The sequence below is a fragment of the Chenopodium album genome, chromosome 14, assembly GCF_948465745.1.
Source record: "Chenopodium album chromosome 14, dcCheAlbu1.1, whole genome shotgun sequence".
NCBI classification, from domain to species: domain Eukaryota; kingdom Viridiplantae; phylum Streptophyta; class Magnoliopsida; order Caryophyllales; family Amaranthaceae; genus Chenopodium; species Chenopodium album.
The window spans coordinates 29977297-29997717 of NC_137847.1; the positions used below are offsets into that span (position 1 = coordinate 29977297).

The window sequence follows — 20421 nt, forward strand, 5'->3', positions numbered from 1 at the left end:
TCATTTGATTCAAAAAGCTTTGTTTAAATGAGTTTGACTTTCATTTGATACAATTAGCTTCGGTAAATGCAGTTAACTTTCATTTGATTAAAAAATCTTTGTTATAATGTGTTTGACTTTCATTTAATTCAATTAGCTTTGTTGAACGCATTTGACTGTCATTTGATTCAAAAAGCTTTGTTTGAATGTGTTTGACTTTCATTTGATTTAAATGACGTTGTTGACTGCATTTGACTTTAATTGATTCAAAAAGTTTTGTTGAATGTGTTTCCCGTTCATTTGATTCAATTAGCTTTGTCGAATGCATTTGACTTTCATTTGAATCAAAAAGCTTTGTTTGAATGTTTTTAATTTTATTTGATTCAAAAAGCTTTCTTTGAATGAGTTTGACATTCATTTGATTCAATTAGCTTTGTTGAATGCATTTGACTTTCATTTGATTCAAAAAGGTTTGTTAGAATGAGTTTTACTTTCATTTAATTAAAAAACCTTTGTTTGAAAGAGTTTGACTTTCATTTGATTCTAAAAGCTTTGTTTGAATGTGATTTACTATCATTAGAATAAGTTATCTTCGTTAAATGCATTGGACTTTCATTTGATTCAAAAAGCTTTGTTAGAATGAGTTTAACTTTCATTTAATTCAAAAAGCTTTGTTTGAATGTGTTTAACTTTCATTTGATTCAAAGAGCTTTGTTTAAAAGAATTTGACTTTCATTTAATTCAAAAAGCTTTCTTCGAATGAGTTTGACTTTCATTTGATTCAACTAGCTTTGTTGAATGCATTTGACTTTCATTTGATTCAAAAAGCTTTGTTTGAATGAGTTTGACTTTCATTTTATTAAAAAAACCTTTATTTCGATGAGTTTGACTTTCATTTGATTCTAAAAGCTTTGTTTGAATGTGTTTGACTTTCAAAGGAATAAATTATATTTGTTGAATGCATTTTGCTTTCATTTGATTCAAAATGCTTTGTTGGAATGTGTTTAACTTTCTTTTGATTGAACTAGCAATGTTGAATGTATTTGACATTTATTTGATTCAAACGACTTTGTTTGAATGTATTTGACTTTCATTTGATTCAATTAGCTTTGTTGAAAGCATTTGACTTTCATTTGATTTAAAAAGCTTTGTTTGAATGTGTTTGACTTTCATTTGATTCAATTAGTTTTGTTGAATGCATTTGACTTTCATTTTATTCAAAAAGCTTTGTTTGATAGTGATTGACTTTCATTTGATTAATTATCTTTGTTAACACGCATTTGACTTTCATTTGATTCCAAAAGCTTTGTTTGAATGAGTTTGACTATCATTTGATTAAATTAACTTTGTTTAATTCATTTGACTTTTTTTTCAAAAAGCTTTGTTTGAATGTGCTTAACTTTCATTTGAATCAAAAATCTTTGTTTGAATGTGTTTCACTTTCATCTGATTCAATTAGCTTTATTTGAATGTGTTTGACTTTCAATTTATTCAATTTGGTTTTTTGAATTCATTTTACTTTCATTTGATTCAAAAAGCTTTGTTTGATTGTGTTTCACTTTTATTTGATTCAAAAAGCTTTGTTTGAATGAGGTTGACTTTCACTTAATTCAATAGGCTGTGTTTAGATGCGTTTTACTTTCATTTGACTTAAAATGCTTTGTTTGGATGTGTTTGACTTTCATTGGATTCAAAAAGCTTCGTTTGAATGTGTTTGACTTTCGTTTGATTTAATTGACCTTGTTGAACGCATTTGACTTTAATTAGATTCAAAAAGCTTTGTTTGAACGTGTTTGACTTTCATTTGATTCAATTAGCTTTGTTCGAATGTGTTTCACTTTAATTTGATTCAATTAGCTTTGTCGAATGCATTTGACATTCATTTGATTCCAAAAGCTTTGTTTGAATGTGCTTGACTTTGTTTGCTTCAAAAAGCATTCTTCAAATGAGTTTGACTTTCATTTGATTCAATTAGCTTTGTTGAATGCATTTGACTTTCATTTGATTCAAAAAGCTTTGTTTGAATGAGTTTGACTTTCATTTGATTCAATTATATTTGTTGAATGCGTTTGACTTTCATTTGATTTAAAAAGCTTTATTTGAATGTGTTTGACTTTCATTTGAATAAAAACGCTTTCTTAGAATTAGTTTGACTTTGATGAGTGGCATTTATGCCACGATTTAGTGCTCATTTTACGGGTTTTTCCTCCGACTTGCAGCTTGTTTGCCCCCTTTTTTGTTCTTCTTTTCTTTGTTTGCCTTTCTCCTTGTTTTCTTTGTTTTCGTTTTGTAGGAAACAAGGCATTGGAAGAAGAGCAATCCATCCTCATATCCCCTGTGTGCGGGCGCGCAACACTGTGAGAACCCGCGCAGGATTGCCTCAAGAGCAGAACAGAAACAAAAGGTTTTGAGCGCCTTGTGCGCAGCTTATGCGCGGGCGCGCGCCTTTGAACTGTGCGGGCGCGCAACCCTGTGAGAACCCGCACGAGATAGCAGCAGAAGCAGAGCCAAAACAGAGAGTTGTGCGCGCCACATGTGCGACATGTGTGCGGGCGCGCACTCATCATGCGCGAGCGCGCAGTAGCTGGGAGAAGGCGCGCATCCATGGGTCTAATTCCTTCGTACCCACAGATCTGCGGGCGCACAAGATCGGAGAGGGCGCACGCGTGGCAGCTGTGCGGGCGCGCAGTGTTTATGCGCGGGCGCGCACCGCTAGGTTTCAGTTTTTTTTTTATTTCGAATTCTTGTATCTTTTTAGTGGACCTATATATATAGGCCGTAGGGTGAATTAGTGGGGCATCTAGCATTATCTGAGAAACAATTAAACCCTAATCTTAGAGAGAGAAAGTGTAGTATTACTCAAGTTATTTCCATGTATGCAACTTTGGCTCAAGTTTCATTTCAATCCATCAAGCAACTTTGCAAGTTTTAATCTTTCTATTATTGCCTACTTAGTAATCTCTAATCCTTTCTCTTAGTCTTGTTTATTTGCACTCTAGTTGTTTATTTCTATCTATTTTGTGGATTAATATATTTTGGTATTTTCATTGTGTTTGATCATGTTTGCTTTCATGTTTATTGTCTTTTCATCTAGTTTTGTTATCATGTTTGGTCCCCTTTTTCTAGGCTAATCTCTTAGCTAGGGAAAGGGGGTGTAAAATATGTATTGAATGATGTATGAGTGATGATAGTGGATTGATTACATGCCTTAAATTGATGAAAGATATGATTTTTATTGGCTTGAGATTATTGTAGTACTTTATTTGATTGCCTTCTAGTTTAAATGCATGAAGATGATTTGAACTAGATTTAGATCACCTCTATCTTAATGATTGCATGAGAATGAGTTGTTAAAATAGAGTTCCATGTATTGTGCCTCTTTATTCTTGGGTTAGCTTGTGCCTAATGGGATGCATGAAAATGATCCTAATTAGCTTAGACCACTTTCATTGGTTTGCCTAAACTATTGCATGAAAATGAGTTGTTTAGGTAGAATTTTATATTCTTTGGCATGTTAATCATGATGCTTATCATTGTTTTCCTTCATTCTAATCATGTTTGAAACCCCCTAATCCCTAGCGTTGTTATTCCTTGATTTAATCACCCTTTTACTTGTTTATTTATAGTTCTAGTGTCTACATTCCAAATTCCAACAAAATATACCCCTTTCTTACTCTTGCATGGTGATTTTGATATTAAATGAGAAAGCTTCCTCAGCGGATCGACCCTTGCTTGCCACTAACTAGTTTAGTGTGAAGTCTAGGTTTTATAAATAGTTAATTTGATTAGGGTTAATATTTTAACGACCTATCCTAGCCCGATCAAATTTTGGCGCCGTTGCCGGGGAAGCGGCTTGTTTAGTGTCTAATTTTGCTTTTGTTAGGGTAATTTTAATTGCTTTCCTTTTTGTTTTGACTTGTTTTATCAAACCTGTCATTGCTAATTGTTTGCTTAGCCTTGGTGAATGCTTAGAAGATCTCAAGGACCACCTACACATCATATCGACCAAGAAATCAACCGAACTTTAAGACAAATCCGTAGACTTTTTCAAGAAGAAGGAAGAGGACTTGGTGCTATCATTGATAGTGGGAGTGATTCTTACTCTTCTAGTTCGCAAAGTGAATCAATGGCGGGACAAGAGGATGATATTTTATTTCGTGAGTTCGGAAATCCGGAGGATTATGAGCTCACGGGAGGGATTTTGTTACCCGTCACGGAAACTAACTTCACAATTCATCCCCAATATACAAGAATGGTTCAATCGGAGCAATTTTCGGGTTCTACAAGTGAAGACCCCATAGAGAACCTTGATAGATTCCTTGAGCTATGTGCCATGATTCAAACCAACCAAGTTTCTCAAGAATACATCCGGATGCACCTATTTCGACAATCTCTTTCGGATAGAGCAAAGAAGTGGTTGAAGCAAGTGAAGCCTAACTCACTCACATCTTGGAGGGAGGTAGTTAAGGCATTCTTGAAGAGGTTCATTTCCGAGGAAAAGACCGCCGAGATGAGAAGGAAGATTGCATCATTTGAACAAGAAACGGATGAGAGCCTTAATGAAGCTTGGGAGAGGTTCAAAGAGTTGGTACAAGCGTTTCCTCACCATGAATACAATCAAAGTTTGCTCATGAGGTTTTTCTACGATGGATTGGAGCCCATGTCTAGAGCTAACTTGGATGCGGGGGCGGGTGGACAATTGATCAAGATTCCCCAAAATCAAGTGGAGGCAACGATCGAGGAGGTAGCAAAGAACTACTCTTGGGGAGGTAGGAGAAGGAGTGCACCGAAGAAAGGTGGGATGTATGAATTGGAAAAGGTCGATCAATTGCAACATCAAATTGAGCAACTCACAAAAGGGCTCTCAAAGTTGAACACAAGTGTAAATGCAAGCTCAAGCGGTGGTGCAAGCTCTTCTCAAGTCAACTCTTTCTCTTGTCAAAATTGTGGAGGAACTAACCATGATACATCTTATTGTGGAGGTTTGAGCCCCGAGCATGTAGCGGCATACAACACAAGGTAAGATGGTTTTAGAGGAGGCGGTGGTGGAGTAGCTTGGAGACAACCACCACCCAGGTTTGCATCTCAACCTCAACAATGGGGCCAACAAGCTTAACCCTCTTACAATTCGAACCCCGAATACCAAAATCCACCTCCATCTCAAAACCAAAACCCAAGAGGAACCTACCCAAGGAACAACCAATACAACAACCAAAACCAATACAATAACCAACACCAATACAACAATCAAACCCAAGCGCCCCAAAGAAATCAAGAACAAGCACCTCAAGCGGAGCCAACACCCACACAACTCCTTCAAGCTATGCATTCACAAATGCAAACTTTTGGGCAACAAATGCAAGAAATAAGGGCTCACAACAAGATGGTTGATTCATAACTAGCTCAATTGGCCGAGAGGACTCCTTTCAATTCATCATCAACTCTACCCCAACAACCACAACCTAACCCTTCTCATAACCAAAAACCCGATACATGCAAGGCAATCACTTTGAGGTTGGGAACTTCATATGATGGTCCAAATGAGGGGGATAGTGAGGGAAAGAAGGGAGGAGAAGAGAGTGTGAATGAAGATAAGAGAGGTGAGGAGGAAAAAGTTGATGAGGTAGAAGGAAGTTCGGAGAAGAAGAAGGTCAACAATGAGAAGACAACTTCAATTCCTAGTGAGACTAGGAACCTTGATGGACCGGTTCCTTTTCCAAGTAGGCTTGCGGAGAGGAAGTTAAATGACAAGTTTGCAAAGTTTCTAAGTGTGATGAAGAACTTGCACATCAATCTCCCTTTTCTTGAAGTAGTGACACAAATGTCATCTTACTCCAAATTTCTCAAGGACATCCTCACCAACAAAAGGAAGCTCAATGATGAGCTTATCACCCTTCCACACCAAGTGAGTGCTCTTTTTCAACATAAAATGCCCAAGAAGGAGAAAGACCCGGGGAGTTTCACTTTGCCGGTGAAAATTGGGAATATGGAAGCTAGGGGTGCATTGGCCGATCTTGGAGCAAGTGTTAGTCTAATCCCCTTATCCATTGCTCAAAAACTCAATATTGAGATGATCCCTACAAGGAAGACAATTCAACTAGCCGACCGCTCGGTGAAGCTACCTTGTGGAGAACTTGAGGATGTTCCAATTCAAGTGGGACACATCTATGTGCCTTGTGACTTTGTAGTGATGGACATGGAAGAAGATGTGGACACACCCTTGATTTTGGGTCGGGAAGCTCTTAAGACTTTGGGGGCGGTCATCAATTGCAAAAATAACACCATCACATGTGAAGTGGCCGATGAGAAGATAGTCTTTGAGTTTTCAAAGTTGCTAAAGACCCCTATGGTTGAAAAGTGTTATCGAGTTGATGTTGTGAATGAGGAGTTGGACCGTTTGGGAAGGGTCATGATGAAGCCCAAGATCCAATTGTGGAAGCTCTCACATGCAAAGAGGAGTTCCACTCTCAAGAAGCCGAAGAATTTGTCATGGCAATGGAGGAATCCTCAAAGGAGGAAGTTGATCAACAAAGCAAGATTGAGCTTGAATCAATGGAGGAAAAATCGGAGGAGAGTTCCAAGCCTCCTCCCAAGGTAGAACTCAAGCCCCTCCCCCCTTCTTTGAAATATGTTTATCTTGATGAGGAGGAAAAATACCCTATTATTGTCAATTCTACCCTTGATGAACTTAATTTGAAAAAATTGCTTGATGTTTTGAGAAAATACAAAGATGTGATAGGGTATAGCATTGATGATATCAAGGGCATTAGTCCTTCTCTATGCATGCATCGTATTTATCTTGAGGATGATCATTCCACCTCCATTGAACCTCAAAGGAGGTTGAACCCCAACCTTCAAGAGGTTGTCAAGAAAGAAATTTTGAAACTACGTGAGGCGGGCATCATCTATGCTATCTCCGATAGCAAGTGGGTGAGCCCGGTTCATGTAGTTCCCAAAAAGGGTGGAATGGCCATTGTCATGAATGAAAAGGGAGAGGAAATCTCCACCCGGACGGTGACCGGGTGGAGAATGTGTATTGATTATAGGAGATTGAACAAGAACACAAAAAAGATCATTTTCCTCTCCCTTTCATGGACCAAATGCTTGAAAGGCTTTCTCACCATGCTTTCTTTTGTTTCTTGGATGGGTACTCCGGATTTTTCCAAATCCCTATTCATCCAAGCGATCAAGAGAAAACTACTTTCACATGTCCATATGGAACATTTGCATACCGAAGAATGCCATTCGGAATATGCAATGCCCCCTCTACTTTTCAAAGATGCATGACTTCCATTTTCTCCGAAATGCTTGAAAAAGAAATTGAGATTTTCATGGATGATTTTAGTGTTGGTGGCTCGTCTTTTGACACTTGTCTTTTTAACCTTGAAAGAGTTTTGCAAAGGTGTCAAGAGACGAGTTTGGTTTTAAATTGGGAAAAATGCCATTTTATGGTCGAGGAGGGAATTGTCCTCGGTCATAAAGTTTCAAAAAATGGCATTGAGGTTGATCCGGCCAAAGTTTCAGTGATTGAGAGGTTGCCCCCTCCTACTTCCGTCACGGGAGTACGAGCTTTTCTTGGGCATGCCGGTTTCTACCGGAGGTTTATAAAAGATTTCTCCTCAATTGCCAAACCTTTGACCGAATTACTTAAAAAAGATGTTGTTTTTAGCTTTGATGAGGCTTGCCTTGAGGCATTTCGTAAGCTCAAGGAAGCTCTCATCTCTTCTCCTATTGTGCAAGCTCCGGATTGGAGCTTGCCTTTTGAGCTAATGTGCGATGCGAGTGATTTTGCAGTAGGTGCCGTCCTTGGTCAAAAGAAAGAAGGGAAATCATGTGTCATCTACTATGCAAGTAGGACTCTCGATGAAGCTCAAAAGAACTATACAACAACGGAGAAGGAGATGCTAGCGGTGGTGTTTGCATTTGATAAGTTCCGGTCCTATCTCATATGTTCAAAAGTCATTGTGTACACGGATCACATCGCGGTGCGATACCTCATGACCAAGAAAGAAGCGAAGCCTCGCTTGATCCGTTGGGTTCTCTCTCTTCAAGACTTTCACATGGAAATGAGGGACAAAAAGGGAGCGGAGAATTATGTGGCGGATCACTTGTCTAAGCTTCCATTTGAGAACAAGGAGGATGTTCCAATTAATGATGAGATAGGGATCGAGGCTCTCATGGCTATGGTGGCGACTTCTACACCTTGGTATGCGGATATTGCCAACTATCTTGCTTGTGGGGTAGTCCCTCCGGAATTCTCCTCTCAACAAAAGAAAAAGTTCTTCAAAGAAGTGATAAGGTATTTTTGGAATGATCCGTATCTATTCAAGCAATGTGGTGATGGTCTCTTTAGGAAGTGTGTCCCCGATCATGATATTGAGGGTGTCCTTGAGCATTGTCACTCACTACCATGTGGGGGACATGGTGGTGTTGACAAGACGGTAGCAAAAATCTCTCAATCTTTGCTTTGGTGGCCTTCAATGCACAAGGATACTCACAAATTCGTTATGCAATGTGATCGATGCCAAAGGAGTCGTGGCATTACCAAAAGGGACGAGATGCCCCAACAAAGTATTCTAGAGGTGGAGCCCTTCGATGTTTGGGGGGTGGATTTCATGGGACCGTTCGTTTCTTCATGTGGGAACCTATACATCTTGGCGGCGGTTGACTATATGACGAAATGGATCGAAGCTATACCCTCTCCTACCAATGATCACAAGGTGGTGCTCAAGCTTCTCAAGAAAATCATTTTTCCTAGATTTGGGGTGCCAAGAGTTCTAATTAGTGATAGAGGGTCTCATTTTACCAAGAAGCAATTGGAAGCCCTTCTCAAGAAATATGGCGTTCATCACAAGGTTGGTCTACCTTACCATCCTCAAACTCAAGGTCAAGTGGAGGTCTCGAATCGTGAGATCAAGAATATACTTGAGAGGATGGTGAACAAATAAAGGAAAGATTGGTCTCTCAAGCTTGATGATACACTTTGGGCTCTTCGAACGGCATATAAGACTCCCATAGGTACAACCCCCTATAGGTTGGTCTATGGGAAGGCTTGTCACTTGCCGGTCGAGCTAGAATACAAAGCTTGGTGGGCCATCAAAGAGCTAAACATGGATTTGTCGTTAGCGGGTGAAAAGAGGTTGTTGAAGCTCAACGAGCTCGAGGAGCTTAGAGATGATGCCTATGAAAACTCAAGAGTCTATAAGGAGAAGATAAAAAAGTGGCACGACCAACATATCCGGAACAAGAGTTTCAAGGTTGGGGATAAAGTCTTGCTCTTCAACTCAAGGCTTCGCTTGTTTCCGGGCAAGCTCAAATCTAAGTGGTCGGGGCCTTTTTTTGTATCAAAGACCACTCCCTATGGTTCTTTTGAGTTGGATGCTGACGGAAACAAATTCATGGTGAACGGCTCTCGTTTGAAGCACTATTTCTGCAAGGAAGAAGTTGGTGTGATTGAGTATCTGAGGCTTGACCCTTTGGGTCCTAAGCCACCCTTTTGAATGGATTTTCATCATGGTCAAGCTAATGACCTTATAAAGAAGCGCTCTCGAGAGGCAACCCGGCTTTTAAACCCTTTTCTTCTCTATTTTCCATATTTTTGGTAGGTTGTTTGTTTGATTTTTGTCTTATGGCTTTCGTTTTTCCTCTTGCTTTTTAGGCACTTGTCTCTTTGGTGCGTGTTTGGAGGGAATTTGGAGGCTGTTTGGTGTTATATATGGAGCTAAGTTGGGGTTTGGAGACTAGGAAGTGAGTGAGGGGGATTTTAAGCAAAAATATTGATGAATACCCTGTGCGCGGGCGCGCAGGCCTGGGAGAACCCGCGCACAGGGAAGCTCAGAAAGGCAGAATCTGGCAGAAGCTTATGCGCGCCCTGTGCGCGACATCTGCGCGGGCGCGCATCCCTGTGAGAACCCGCACAGAATTAAGGGCAAATTTCAGATTCTGGCAGAAAGTTTTGCGCGACATGTGTGCGATATTTGCGCGGGCGCGCAAGAGAAGGTTGTGCGGGCGCGCATCCCTGTGAGAACCCGCACAGAATTAAGGGCAAATTTCAGATTCTGGCAGAAAGTTTTGCGCGACGTGTGTGCGACATCTGCGCGGGCGCGCAATACACTTGCGCGGGCGCGCAGGGTACCTGCGCGGGCGCGCAGATCTGGGTTTATCGGGGGATAGCTTCCCCTTTTCCCCGATTTCATCATCATTTTCCCGCCTCTCATACCGATTCTCACTCTCTCTCCTCAAGAACACAAACCCTAACCTCTCAAATCCCCTCTAATCTCACCTATTACCTTGAAATTTCATCAAATCCCCTACATTCCCTCACTTTTCTCACAAATTCATCACTTTCCCCTCTCTAAATCACCCATTTTTCACCAAATTCGGGATTGCTCCTTGGTGGTCGAAGTGGTGGTGCGTGAGTGGTCATGGTGGTCTTCATGCTCTTCAATTGTGGTATAATCCTAAACGTCAACTACTTTGTGGCTTTAATTCATTAGATAATACCATGTTTTAGGATTGTTAAGCAAGATTGAGCTTGTAAGAATTTTGTGTGATTTAGGGTAGTTTTCCTTGTAATTGTGGAATTTGATATGAATTTCTTGGTGATTTGTTGAGTATTGTTGATGAAAATTGTTGTTTTTATGCAATTTGCCTAGCAATTACTTGATTGTGGGTATTGAGAATTGTTGAAAGTAATTACTAGCTTGATATTGAGTATTGAGAATTGTTGATGCATGTGAAATTGAAAATTTGTGATGTTGAGAGTTTTTGATACTTGATATTGAAATTTGCTTAGTAATTGTCTCTTTCGTGATTGAGTTTTGCAAATTTTGGCATTGAATATGGTTGGCGATTCTTGTGTTGTTCTTGTGCTATTTGTATCTTGGAAAGTTGTTGCTCCTAACCTCTTTTCAGATAACAACGTCAAAGCTTCAATTGTTGTTGTTGTTGTGGGAAGAATTAGGTATTCTTGAGTGTTGGATCACTCTTTTGGTGTTCTCGGTATTTTTGGGATTGTTGAGTTAAACTTGGTGAAGATGAGTAGTAGGAGAAGGAGCAGGAAGGAGCCCAGGATAACAATTAATGAACCCCAACCCTCCTCTCAAAATCTAAACCAAGAACAAACAACTCTACCCACCTTGAAATTTGTAAACCGACACCACGCTCCCATCCATCAAACCCTCATCAAACGCAAACTAAACCCCACTCGACACTACTACCAACGCTCAATGCGTGATCTGGGTATAGATGAGGACCTTCGGTCCCTTCTTGATAACCTTGGGATGAGTGAGTTCATCCAGCACCAATACCCAACTTTCAAGGAGCCCACCTACGAGTTCCTAGCCTCCTTTGAGAAGGAATCCGTTGGAAACAACGAGTTCCAAATCTCCTTCCAACTTTTCAATGCCCGCCATGTGATCTCCTTAAGGCGTCTAAATGAACTTTTGGATTTTAACCCTGACGCCGATCTCCTTGCCCCATCCACCGAGCTCTTCCCCGAGTACGATGCCTTCCATTGGTGGCGGACAATTACCGACATGGAAGAGTTTAGTACTTGGTACTCGGTGGCAAGCCAAATTATCCACCCAGTACTCCGCATCCTACACCGCATCTTGGGGTTTGCGGTGTTTAGCAAACAAGATTTGAGCAAGTTCTCTCATGAAGAGCTTTTCACACTTTGGGTCGCCATAAAGGAGGAAGCGAGTGGGTGGCTCAACATGGGGTACTGGTTTGTTTTGTGTTGTGAGGCAATCAAGAATGGGAACAAGACGGGAGAGATTGCTCTTGGTGGGATGATTACAAGGATTGCTTCGAAACTAGGGGGAAAGGACAAGGATATGTTCGTGGACATTTCTTATATGAGGAAGTCGGTCTTCATCCAACCGACCAACGACGTGAACAACTTCCACGATTGGTGCGTTGAGCGGGTGCACCATTGCATCTTACCGTTCCCTAGCCGCACATCCTTGGAGCGGAACTCTAGGAATGTGTGGAAGATCCCTATGGACAATGGTGTCCTGCCTAACTCTCTTGGAGGTGAGCGTAATATGATTGTCCGCGAGCATCACCAACAACAACAACAACAACAACAACAACAACAAGAACAACAGCAAGAAGAACAACAACAACAATTTCAACAACAGCAGCAATTTCATCAACAACAATTTCATCATCAACAACAAGGATTCCAATATGGGGAGGGATCCCAACAAGGTTTGCACGTCCCCTCCCTTAGCGAGGGAGGTATGGCCTCTTCCTCTTCTTCTTTCAATCTTGAGCGTGCATTCCAAAACTTGTCTATGCAAGTAAACCGGTTGACGGAGGCCGCCGATGGGTACTCGGTTTACAATGCCAACATTTATGATTGGCATGTAAACCAAGGGCATTTTGACCCACCGGTTAACTATCCGTATTTTCCGCCCCAACAGGGGCCGGTTCCTTGTCACGAGGAACCGCATGCTGACGGCACACCCCGTCAACCGGTTTAGCCCTATTGGCTCGGGCCTTCATCTCAAGGGCCCCCCCGTGTGAACTACCCCACCTCTAAGGGGTACGATTACAAGGCACCGGGGGGATGTGATTACCGAGGGGATCCCAACTACCCCATGTATACATCCGAGCCTCTTGAGATGCCCCCTCCCTTTGACCCTCTTCCGGACTATCAACAAGAGTTGTACCGGAACCGTGGTTTTCCATCGGGTTACACCGATGGTTGGGACCCCCATGGCCCTCCTATCGATGTCTACTACGAGTGGCGTCCATATGGAGAGGGCTCTAGTTCTCACATGGAGGACTAGGGCCCTCGGGCCGAGTTTAGCCCTTCCTCCCATTTTCCACTTTGTTCAAACCGAGGACGGTTTTCCGTTCAAGTGTGGGGGGGTGGGTGCTTATTCATTGTTTCATTCAAGAGCCTTGTTCTTATGGGGTGCATTTTTGGGCCAATAGGTGTCTTTGGAAGCTTCTTTCCCCTCTTCTCAAAATGATGATGATGATGTTTTTAATGAAAGCTTGTGTTGTTTTGGCTCCCGTTTTCGAAAATCAAATTCCCTTTTAATCCAAACCTTTTCCTCTTTTCTTTGTTCTTTTTCTTTATTAGTTTCTTTTCTCTATTTTGCTTTCTTTTTATTTCATTGTATATATTTCTCTTGCTACTAACTAAATATTTGCCGAGTTGTTTTGGATTTTGACATTTTGTAGGGCTTATTGGCGCATTCCCCAAATTTTTCCGTGCAATGGAGCTTCATTGATAGTGGACTTGCGTTTTCTAAGCGTATTTGGGTGACAAATTCTCCTTCTTAACTTTTTAAATATTTGATTGGTTGCATAGTTTAGATTAGATTAGGAAGGAGTCGAATGGTTCGAGGTTGTTTGATTTGGTTCTAAGGAACCTGGGATCGTTGATGTTGTATTCAACGATCATTGTATGACGATTGGGATTTATGTGATTTACATGCCTCTTTTATGAACCTTTTCGATTTCTTCCTTTTTCTTTGTGTGTTGCTTTTCTTCTTTCTTTTGTGTGACATTCATGACCATGACAAGTGAAAAATTTTGAAAGTTGAGAATTTGCTCGTTCATTTGGACATGTGGGCTTATATGCTTTCGTGATGACATATTTTTGAATGCTTACCTTCCTAGTTGAAGAGGGTCTTCACGGTTTGAGAGTGCTTAGGGTTGAACTAGACACATTTTAAGCTAAGGTAGCCCGGTTTAGAACTCTTGAGGACGTTTGAACCCCTAGTTCACGGGAAAGTGGTAAGATGGTGTTGCTCTCCGTAGTGAATAGGATTCCCTTGGTTGGTATTTGCTTATTTTCATGTCCCATGTAAGCGTCAATTGTTCAAGCCTCCATCACTTTTGTTGAGCGGCATATTGGATCCTTAACTATGCGTGTCTTAATCCTTGTGTTGGTATCTAGCTCCCAAGATCGTGATCATATAACTCTAGAGGAGGAATAGGGCATTTCTTCTCGTTTTTCTTTGTTTTCCTTGTGTTTTGTTACAAATTTGGTTTTTATTTTTACATTCACCTTCTTGCTAGCCATGTTAATCCTTATTTCCCCTTTCTTGGTTAAACCATATTACAAACCTAGTGGCCTATGTTCTACCAACCCTTATAGTTAGTGAAGCATCGGCTTGTGAGGTTCGAGTTTGAGAGTTTTGATTTTAAGCAAGGAAGTTGTGCAATTTGGTTCAAATAAGGTCTTGAAAGTTTATTCATGAAAAAAAAAAACATGAGGAAAGAAAAAAAGGAAAAATTGAGATCAATTAAAAACATGCAAAGAGGAGTAGTATTGTCATGTATTTTGTATTGAAGGTTGTAATTTGAGATTAGGTTAGATTCCTATGTTGTTATTGAGAGATGGCCACTCTTATGCTTCACTTAGGAGTTTCCACCAAATTTTTCAAATTGACTCCCAACCTTAACCTTTAGCCATGACATTACAACCCTAACTAAGACCCTTGGACTTTAGAGGGGCGTGGCCAAAGAACGGTGGAGGGAGATAGATTTCAACCCTATGGAGAGAGTATGTATAGTTGAGATGTCGGGATAACCTCATTGTTCCACATAGAAGTAATTTTTTTTTTCCGGTTCCCTCGAGGAATCATGAGAAGCCAACTAGGGGATGAATTGAAGCTAGCGGAGAGATCGTGGACTGTCTTGGATGGGGCTAGGGCGGAGGATGAAATCATTAGTTCTTTATGCTTAGCTTAGGTTTGTCTCTTTCAACCTTGAGCATCTTAAAGTGTGTCTTCCCTTTTGAATTGAGAAAGGTAAGTATTCTTTGATTAATGTCTCTATGTTTGAGTCCAAATGGAGCATTTCTCACCATGGTACTTGATTGATTTTCCTAAACCTTGTCATCTTGTGTTTGTTATGATGTGTTGCCTTTTGCCTTGGTTTCCTTTGCTTGAGGACAAGCAAGAAGCAAGTGTGGGGGAATTTGATGAGTGGCATTTATGCCACGATTTAGTGCTCATTTTACGGGTTTTTCCTCCCACTTGTAGCTTGTTTGCCCCCTTTTTTGTTCTTCTTTTCTTTGTTTGCCTTTCTCCTTGTTTTCTTTGTTTTCGTTTTGTAGGAATCAAGGCATTGGAAGAAGAGCGATCCATCCTCATATCCCCTGTGTGCGGGCGCGCAGCACTATGAGAACCCGCGCAGGATTGCCTCAAGAGCAGAACAGAAATAGAAGGTTTTGAGCGCCTTGTGCGCGGGCGCGCGCCTTTGAACTATGCGGGCGCGCAGCCCTGTGAGAACCCGCACGAGATAGCAGCAGAAGCAGAGCCAAAACAGAGAGTTGTGCGCGCCACATGTGCGACATGTGTGCGGGCGCGCACTCATCATGCGCGAGCGCGCAGTAGCTGGGAGAAGGCACGCATCCATGGGTCTAATTCCTTCGTACCCACAGATCTGCGGGCACACAAGATCGGAGAGGGCGCACGCGTGGCAGTTGTGCGGGCGCGCAGTGTTTATGCGCGGGCGCGCACCGCTGGGTTTCAGTTTTTTTTTTTTATTTCGAATTCTTGTATCTTTTTAGTGGACCTATATATATAGGCCGTAGGTTGAATTAGTGGGGAATCTAGCATTATCTGAGAAACAATTAAACCCTAATCTTAGAGAGAGAAAGTGTAGTATTACTCAAGTTATTTCCATGTATGCAACTTTGGCTCAAGTTTCATTTCAATCCATCAAGCAACTTTGCAAGTTTTAATCTTTCTATTATTGCCTACTTAGTAATCTCTAATCCTTTCTCTTAGTCTTGTTTATTTGCACTCTAGTTGTTTATTTCTATCTATTTTGTGGATTAATATATTTTGGTAATTTCATTGTTTTTGATCATGTTTGCTTTCGTGTTTATTGTGTTTTCATCTAGTTTTGTTATCATGTTTAGTCCCCTTTTTCTAGGCTAATCTCTTAGCTAGGGGAAGGGGGTGTAAAATATGTATTGAATGATGTATGAGTGATGATAGTGGATTGATTACATGCCTTAAATTGATGAAAGATATGATTTTTATTGGCTTGAGATTATTGTAGTACTTTATTTGATTGCCTTCTAGTTTAAATGCATGAAGATGATTTGAACTAGATTTAGATCACCTCTATCTTAATGATTGCATGAGAATGAGTTGTTAAAATAGAGTTCCATGTATTGTGCCTCTTTATTCTTGGGTTAGCTTGTGCCTAATGGGATGCATGAAAATGATCCTAATTAGCTTAGACCACTTTCATTGGTTTGCCTAAACTATTGCATGAAAATGAGTTGTTTAGGTAGAATTTTATATTCTTTGGCATGTTAATCATGATGCTTATCATTGTTTTCCTTCATTCTAATCATGTTTGAAACCCCCTAATCCCTAGCGTTGTTATTCCTTGATTTAATCACCCTTTTACTTGTTTATTTATAGTTCTAGTGTCTACATTCCAAATTCCAACAAAATATACCCCTTTCTTACTCTTGCATGGTGATTTTGATATTAAATGAGAAAGCTTCCTCAGCGGATCGACCCTTGCTTTCCACTAACTAGTTTAGTGTGAAGTCTAGGTTTTATAAATAGTTAATTTGATTAGGGTTAATAGTTTAACAAACTATCCTAGCCCGATCAAATTTTGGCGCCGTTGCCGGGGAAGCGGCTTGTTTAGTGTCTAATTTTGCTTTTGTTAGGGTAATTTTAATTGCTTTCCTTTTTGTTTTGACTTGTTTTATCATACCTGTCATTGCTAATTGTTTGCTTAGCCTTGGTGAATGCTTAGAAGATCTCAAGGACCACCTACACATCATATCGACCAAGAAATCAACCGAACTTTAAGACAAATCCATAGACTTTTTCAAGAAAAAGGAAGAGGACTTGGTGCTATCATTGATAGTGGGAGTGATTCTTACTCTTCTAGTTCGCAAAGTGAATCAATGGCGGGACAAGAGGATGATATTTTATTTCGTGAGTTCGAAAATCCGGAGCATTATGAGCTCACGGGAGGAATTTTGTTACCCGTCACGGAAACTAACTTCACAATTCATCCCCAATATACAAGAATGGTTCAATCGGAGCAATTTTCGGGTTCTACAAGTGATGACCCCATAGAGCACCTTGATAGATTCCTTGAGCTATGTGCCATGATTCAAACCAACCAAGTTTCTCAAGAATACATCCGGATGCACCTATTTCGATAATCTCTTTCGGGTAGAGCAAAGAAGTGGTTGAAGCAAGTGAAGCCTAACTCACTCACATCTTGGAGGGAGGTAGTTAAGGCATTCTTGAAGAGGTTCATTTCCGAGGAAAAGACCGCCGAGATGAGAAGGAAGATTGCATCATTTGAACAAGAAACGGATGAGAGCCTTAATGAAGCTTGGGAGAGGTTCAAAGAGTTGGTACAAGCGTGTCCTCACCATGAATACAATCAAAGTTTGCTCATGAGGTTTTTCTACGATGGATTGGAGCCCATGTCTAGAGCTAACTTGGATGCGGGGGCGGGTGGACAATTGATCAAGATTCCCCAAAATCTAGTGGAAGCAACGATCGAGGAGGTAGCAAAGAACTACTCTTGGGGAGGTAGGAGAAGGAGTGCACCGAAGAAAGGTGGGATGTATGAATTGGAGAAGGTCGATCAATTGCAACAGCAAATTGAGCAACTCACAAAAGGGCTCTCAAAGTTGAACACAAGTGTAAATGCAAGCTCAAGCGGTGGAGCAAGTGTAAATGCGTTTTACTTTCATTGGACTCAAAGAGCTTTGTTTGGATAAGTTTGACTCTCATTGGATTCAAAAAGCTTTGTTTGAATGTGTTTGACTTTCGTTTGATTCAATTGACCTTGTTGAATGCATTTGACTTTAATTTGATTCTAAAAGATTTGGTTGAATGTGTTTGGCTTTCATCTGATTAAATTATCTTTGTTGAATACATTTGATTTTCATTTAAATAAAAAAGCTTTAATTGAATGAGTTTGCTTTTCATTTAATTCTAAAAGCTTTGTTTGAATGTGTTTGACTTTTATTTGATTAAATTATCTTCGTTGAATGTATTTGACTTTCATTTGGTTCAAAAATCATTGTCTGAATGTGTTTGACTTTCATTTGACTCTAAAAGCTTTGTTTGAATGTGTTTGACTTTTATTTGATTAAATTATCTTCGTTGAATGCGTTTGACTTTCATTTGATTCAAAAATCTTTGTTTGAATGTGTTTGACTTTAATTTGATTTAGAAACCTTGGCTTTAATGTGTTTAACTTTCATTTGATAGAATTAGCCATGTTAAATGTATTTGTCATTAATTTGATTCAAAAAGCTTTGTTTGAATGTATTTGACTTTCATTTGAATCAATCAGCATTGTAGAATGCATTTAACTTTCATTTGATTCAAAAAACGTTTTTATATTGTGTTTGACTTTTATTTAATTCTATTAGCTTTGTTGAATGCATTTGACTTTCATTTGCTTCAAAATGCTTTGTTTGAATGTTTTTTACTTTCATTTTGATTCAATTGGCCTTGTTAAATGCATTTGACTTTTATTGATTCAAAAAGTTTTGTTTGAATGTGTTTGAATTTCATTTGATTCGATTAGCTTTGTTTGAATGTTTTTCACTTTCATTTGAGTTAATTAGCTTTGTCGAATGTATTTGACTTTTATTTGATTAAAAAAGCTTTGTTTGAATGTGTTAACTTTCATTTGATTCACAAAGCTTTTGTTTGAATGTGTTTGATTTTATTTGATTTAAAAAGCTTTCTTTGAATTATTTTGACTTTCATTTGATTAAAAAACCTTTGTTTCAACGAGTTTGATTTTTAATTGATTCTAAAGGCTTTGTTTTAATGTGTTTTAAATTCATTTGATTAAATTATCCTCGTTGAATGAATTTAACTTTCATTTGATTCAAAAACCTTTGTTTGAATGTGTTTGACTTTCATTTGATTCGAAATTCTTTGTTTGAATGAGTTTGACTTCATTTGATTCAATTAGCTTTGTTGAATGCATTTGACTTTCATTTTATTCAAAAAGTTTTTTTTGAATGAGTTTGACTTTCATTTGATTAAAAAACCTTTGTTTGAATGAATTTGACTTTTATTTGATTCTAAAAGCTTTGTTTGAATGCGATTGACTTTCATTTGAGTAAATTATCTTCGTTGAATGCATTTGACTTTCATTTGATTCAAAAAGCTTTGTTTGAATGAGTTTGACTTTCATTTTATTCAAAAAGCTTTGTTTGAATGTGTTTAAATTTTATTTGATTCAAAAAGCTTTATTTAAATGAGTTTGACTTTCATTTTATTCAATTAGCTTTGACGAATGCATTTGACTTTTATTTAATTCTAAAAGCTTTGTTTGAATGTGTTTGAGTTTCGTTTGATTAAATTAGCTTTGCTTGAATGTGTTTCATATTCATTTGATTCAATTAGCTTTGTCGAATTCATTTGACATAAAAAAGCTTTGTTTGAATATGTTTGACTTTATTTGATTCAAAAAGCTTTCTTTGAATGAGTTTGACTTTCATTTCATTCTATTAGCTTTGTTGAATGCATTTGACATTCATTTGATTCAAAAGGCTTTGTTTGAACGAGTTTCACTTTCATTTGATTCAATAACCTTTGTTGATTACATTTGAATTTCATTTGAATAAAAAAGCTTTGTTTGAATGAGTTTGACTTTCATTTGATTCTAAAAGATTTGTTTGAATACATTTGACTTTCATTTGAATCTAAAAGCTTCGTTTGAATGAGTTTGACTTTAATTTAATTCTAAAAGCTTTGTTTGAAAGAGTTTGCTTTTCATTTGATTCTAAAAGCTTTGTTTGAATGTTTTTGACTTTCATTTGACTAGATTATCTTCGTTGAATGCATTTGACTTTACTTTGATTTAAAAATCTTTGTTTTATTGTGTTTGATTTTCATTTGATTCAAAAAGCTTTGTTTGAATGAGTTTGACTTTCATTTGATTCAATTAGCTTTGTTGAATACATTTGAAATTCATTTGATTCAAAAAGCTTTATTTGAATGAGTTTGACTTTCATTTGATTAAAAAACCTTTGTTTGAAAGTGTTTGACTTTCATTTGAATAAATTATCTTCGTTGAATACATTTGACTCTCATTTGATTCAAAAATCGTTGTTTGAACGTGTTTGACTTTCATTTGTTTCTAAAAGCTTTGTTTAAATGTTTTTGTCTTTTATTTGATTAAATTATCTCCGTTAAATGCATTTGACTTTCATTTGATTCAAAAAGCTTAGTTTGAATGAGTTTGCTTTTCATTTGATTCTAAAAGCTTTGTTTGAAAGTTTTTGACTTTAATTTCATTGAATTATCTTAGTTGAATGCATTTGACTTTCATTTGATTTAAAAACCTTTGTTTGAATGTGTTTGTCTTTATTTGATTCAAAAAGCGTTGTTTGAATGAGTTTGACTTTCATTTGATTCTAGAAGATATTTTTTAATGTGTTTGACTTTTTTTTGA

The 20421-nt window shown here is 38.7% G+C and overlaps 1 protein-coding gene and 2 non-coding genes across 3 annotated transcripts; 1 reads left to right on the forward strand and 2 right to left on the reverse strand.

Moving 5' to 3' along the window:
- Positions 1 to 4487: 4487 nt before the first annotated feature.
- On the reverse strand, positions 4488 to 4592 carry LOC145580400 (small nucleolar RNA R71). The gene has a single exon (XR_014099455.1). It is a non-coding gene; the product is annotated as a small nucleolar RNA R71 (small nucleolar RNA).
- A 3453-nt stretch (positions 4593 to 8045) lies between these two features.
- LOC145577961 (uncharacterized) lies at positions 8046 to 9723 on the forward strand. Its single transcript, XM_081635375.1, has 5 exons — positions 8046 to 8278; positions 8510 to 8834; positions 8949 to 9118; positions 9269 to 9459; positions 9638 to 9723. Exons 1-5 carry the CDS (start codon positions 8046 to 8048, stop codon positions 9721 to 9723), a joined length of 1005 nt encoding a protein of 334 aa, XP_081491501.1.
- Positions 9724 to 17267: 7544 nt separating this feature from the next.
- Positions 17268 to 17372, reverse strand: LOC145580361 (small nucleolar RNA R71). Its single transcript, XR_014099422.1, has one exon. It is a non-coding gene; the product is annotated as a small nucleolar RNA R71 (small nucleolar RNA).
- Between the last annotated feature and the right edge of the window lie 3049 nt (positions 17373 to 20421).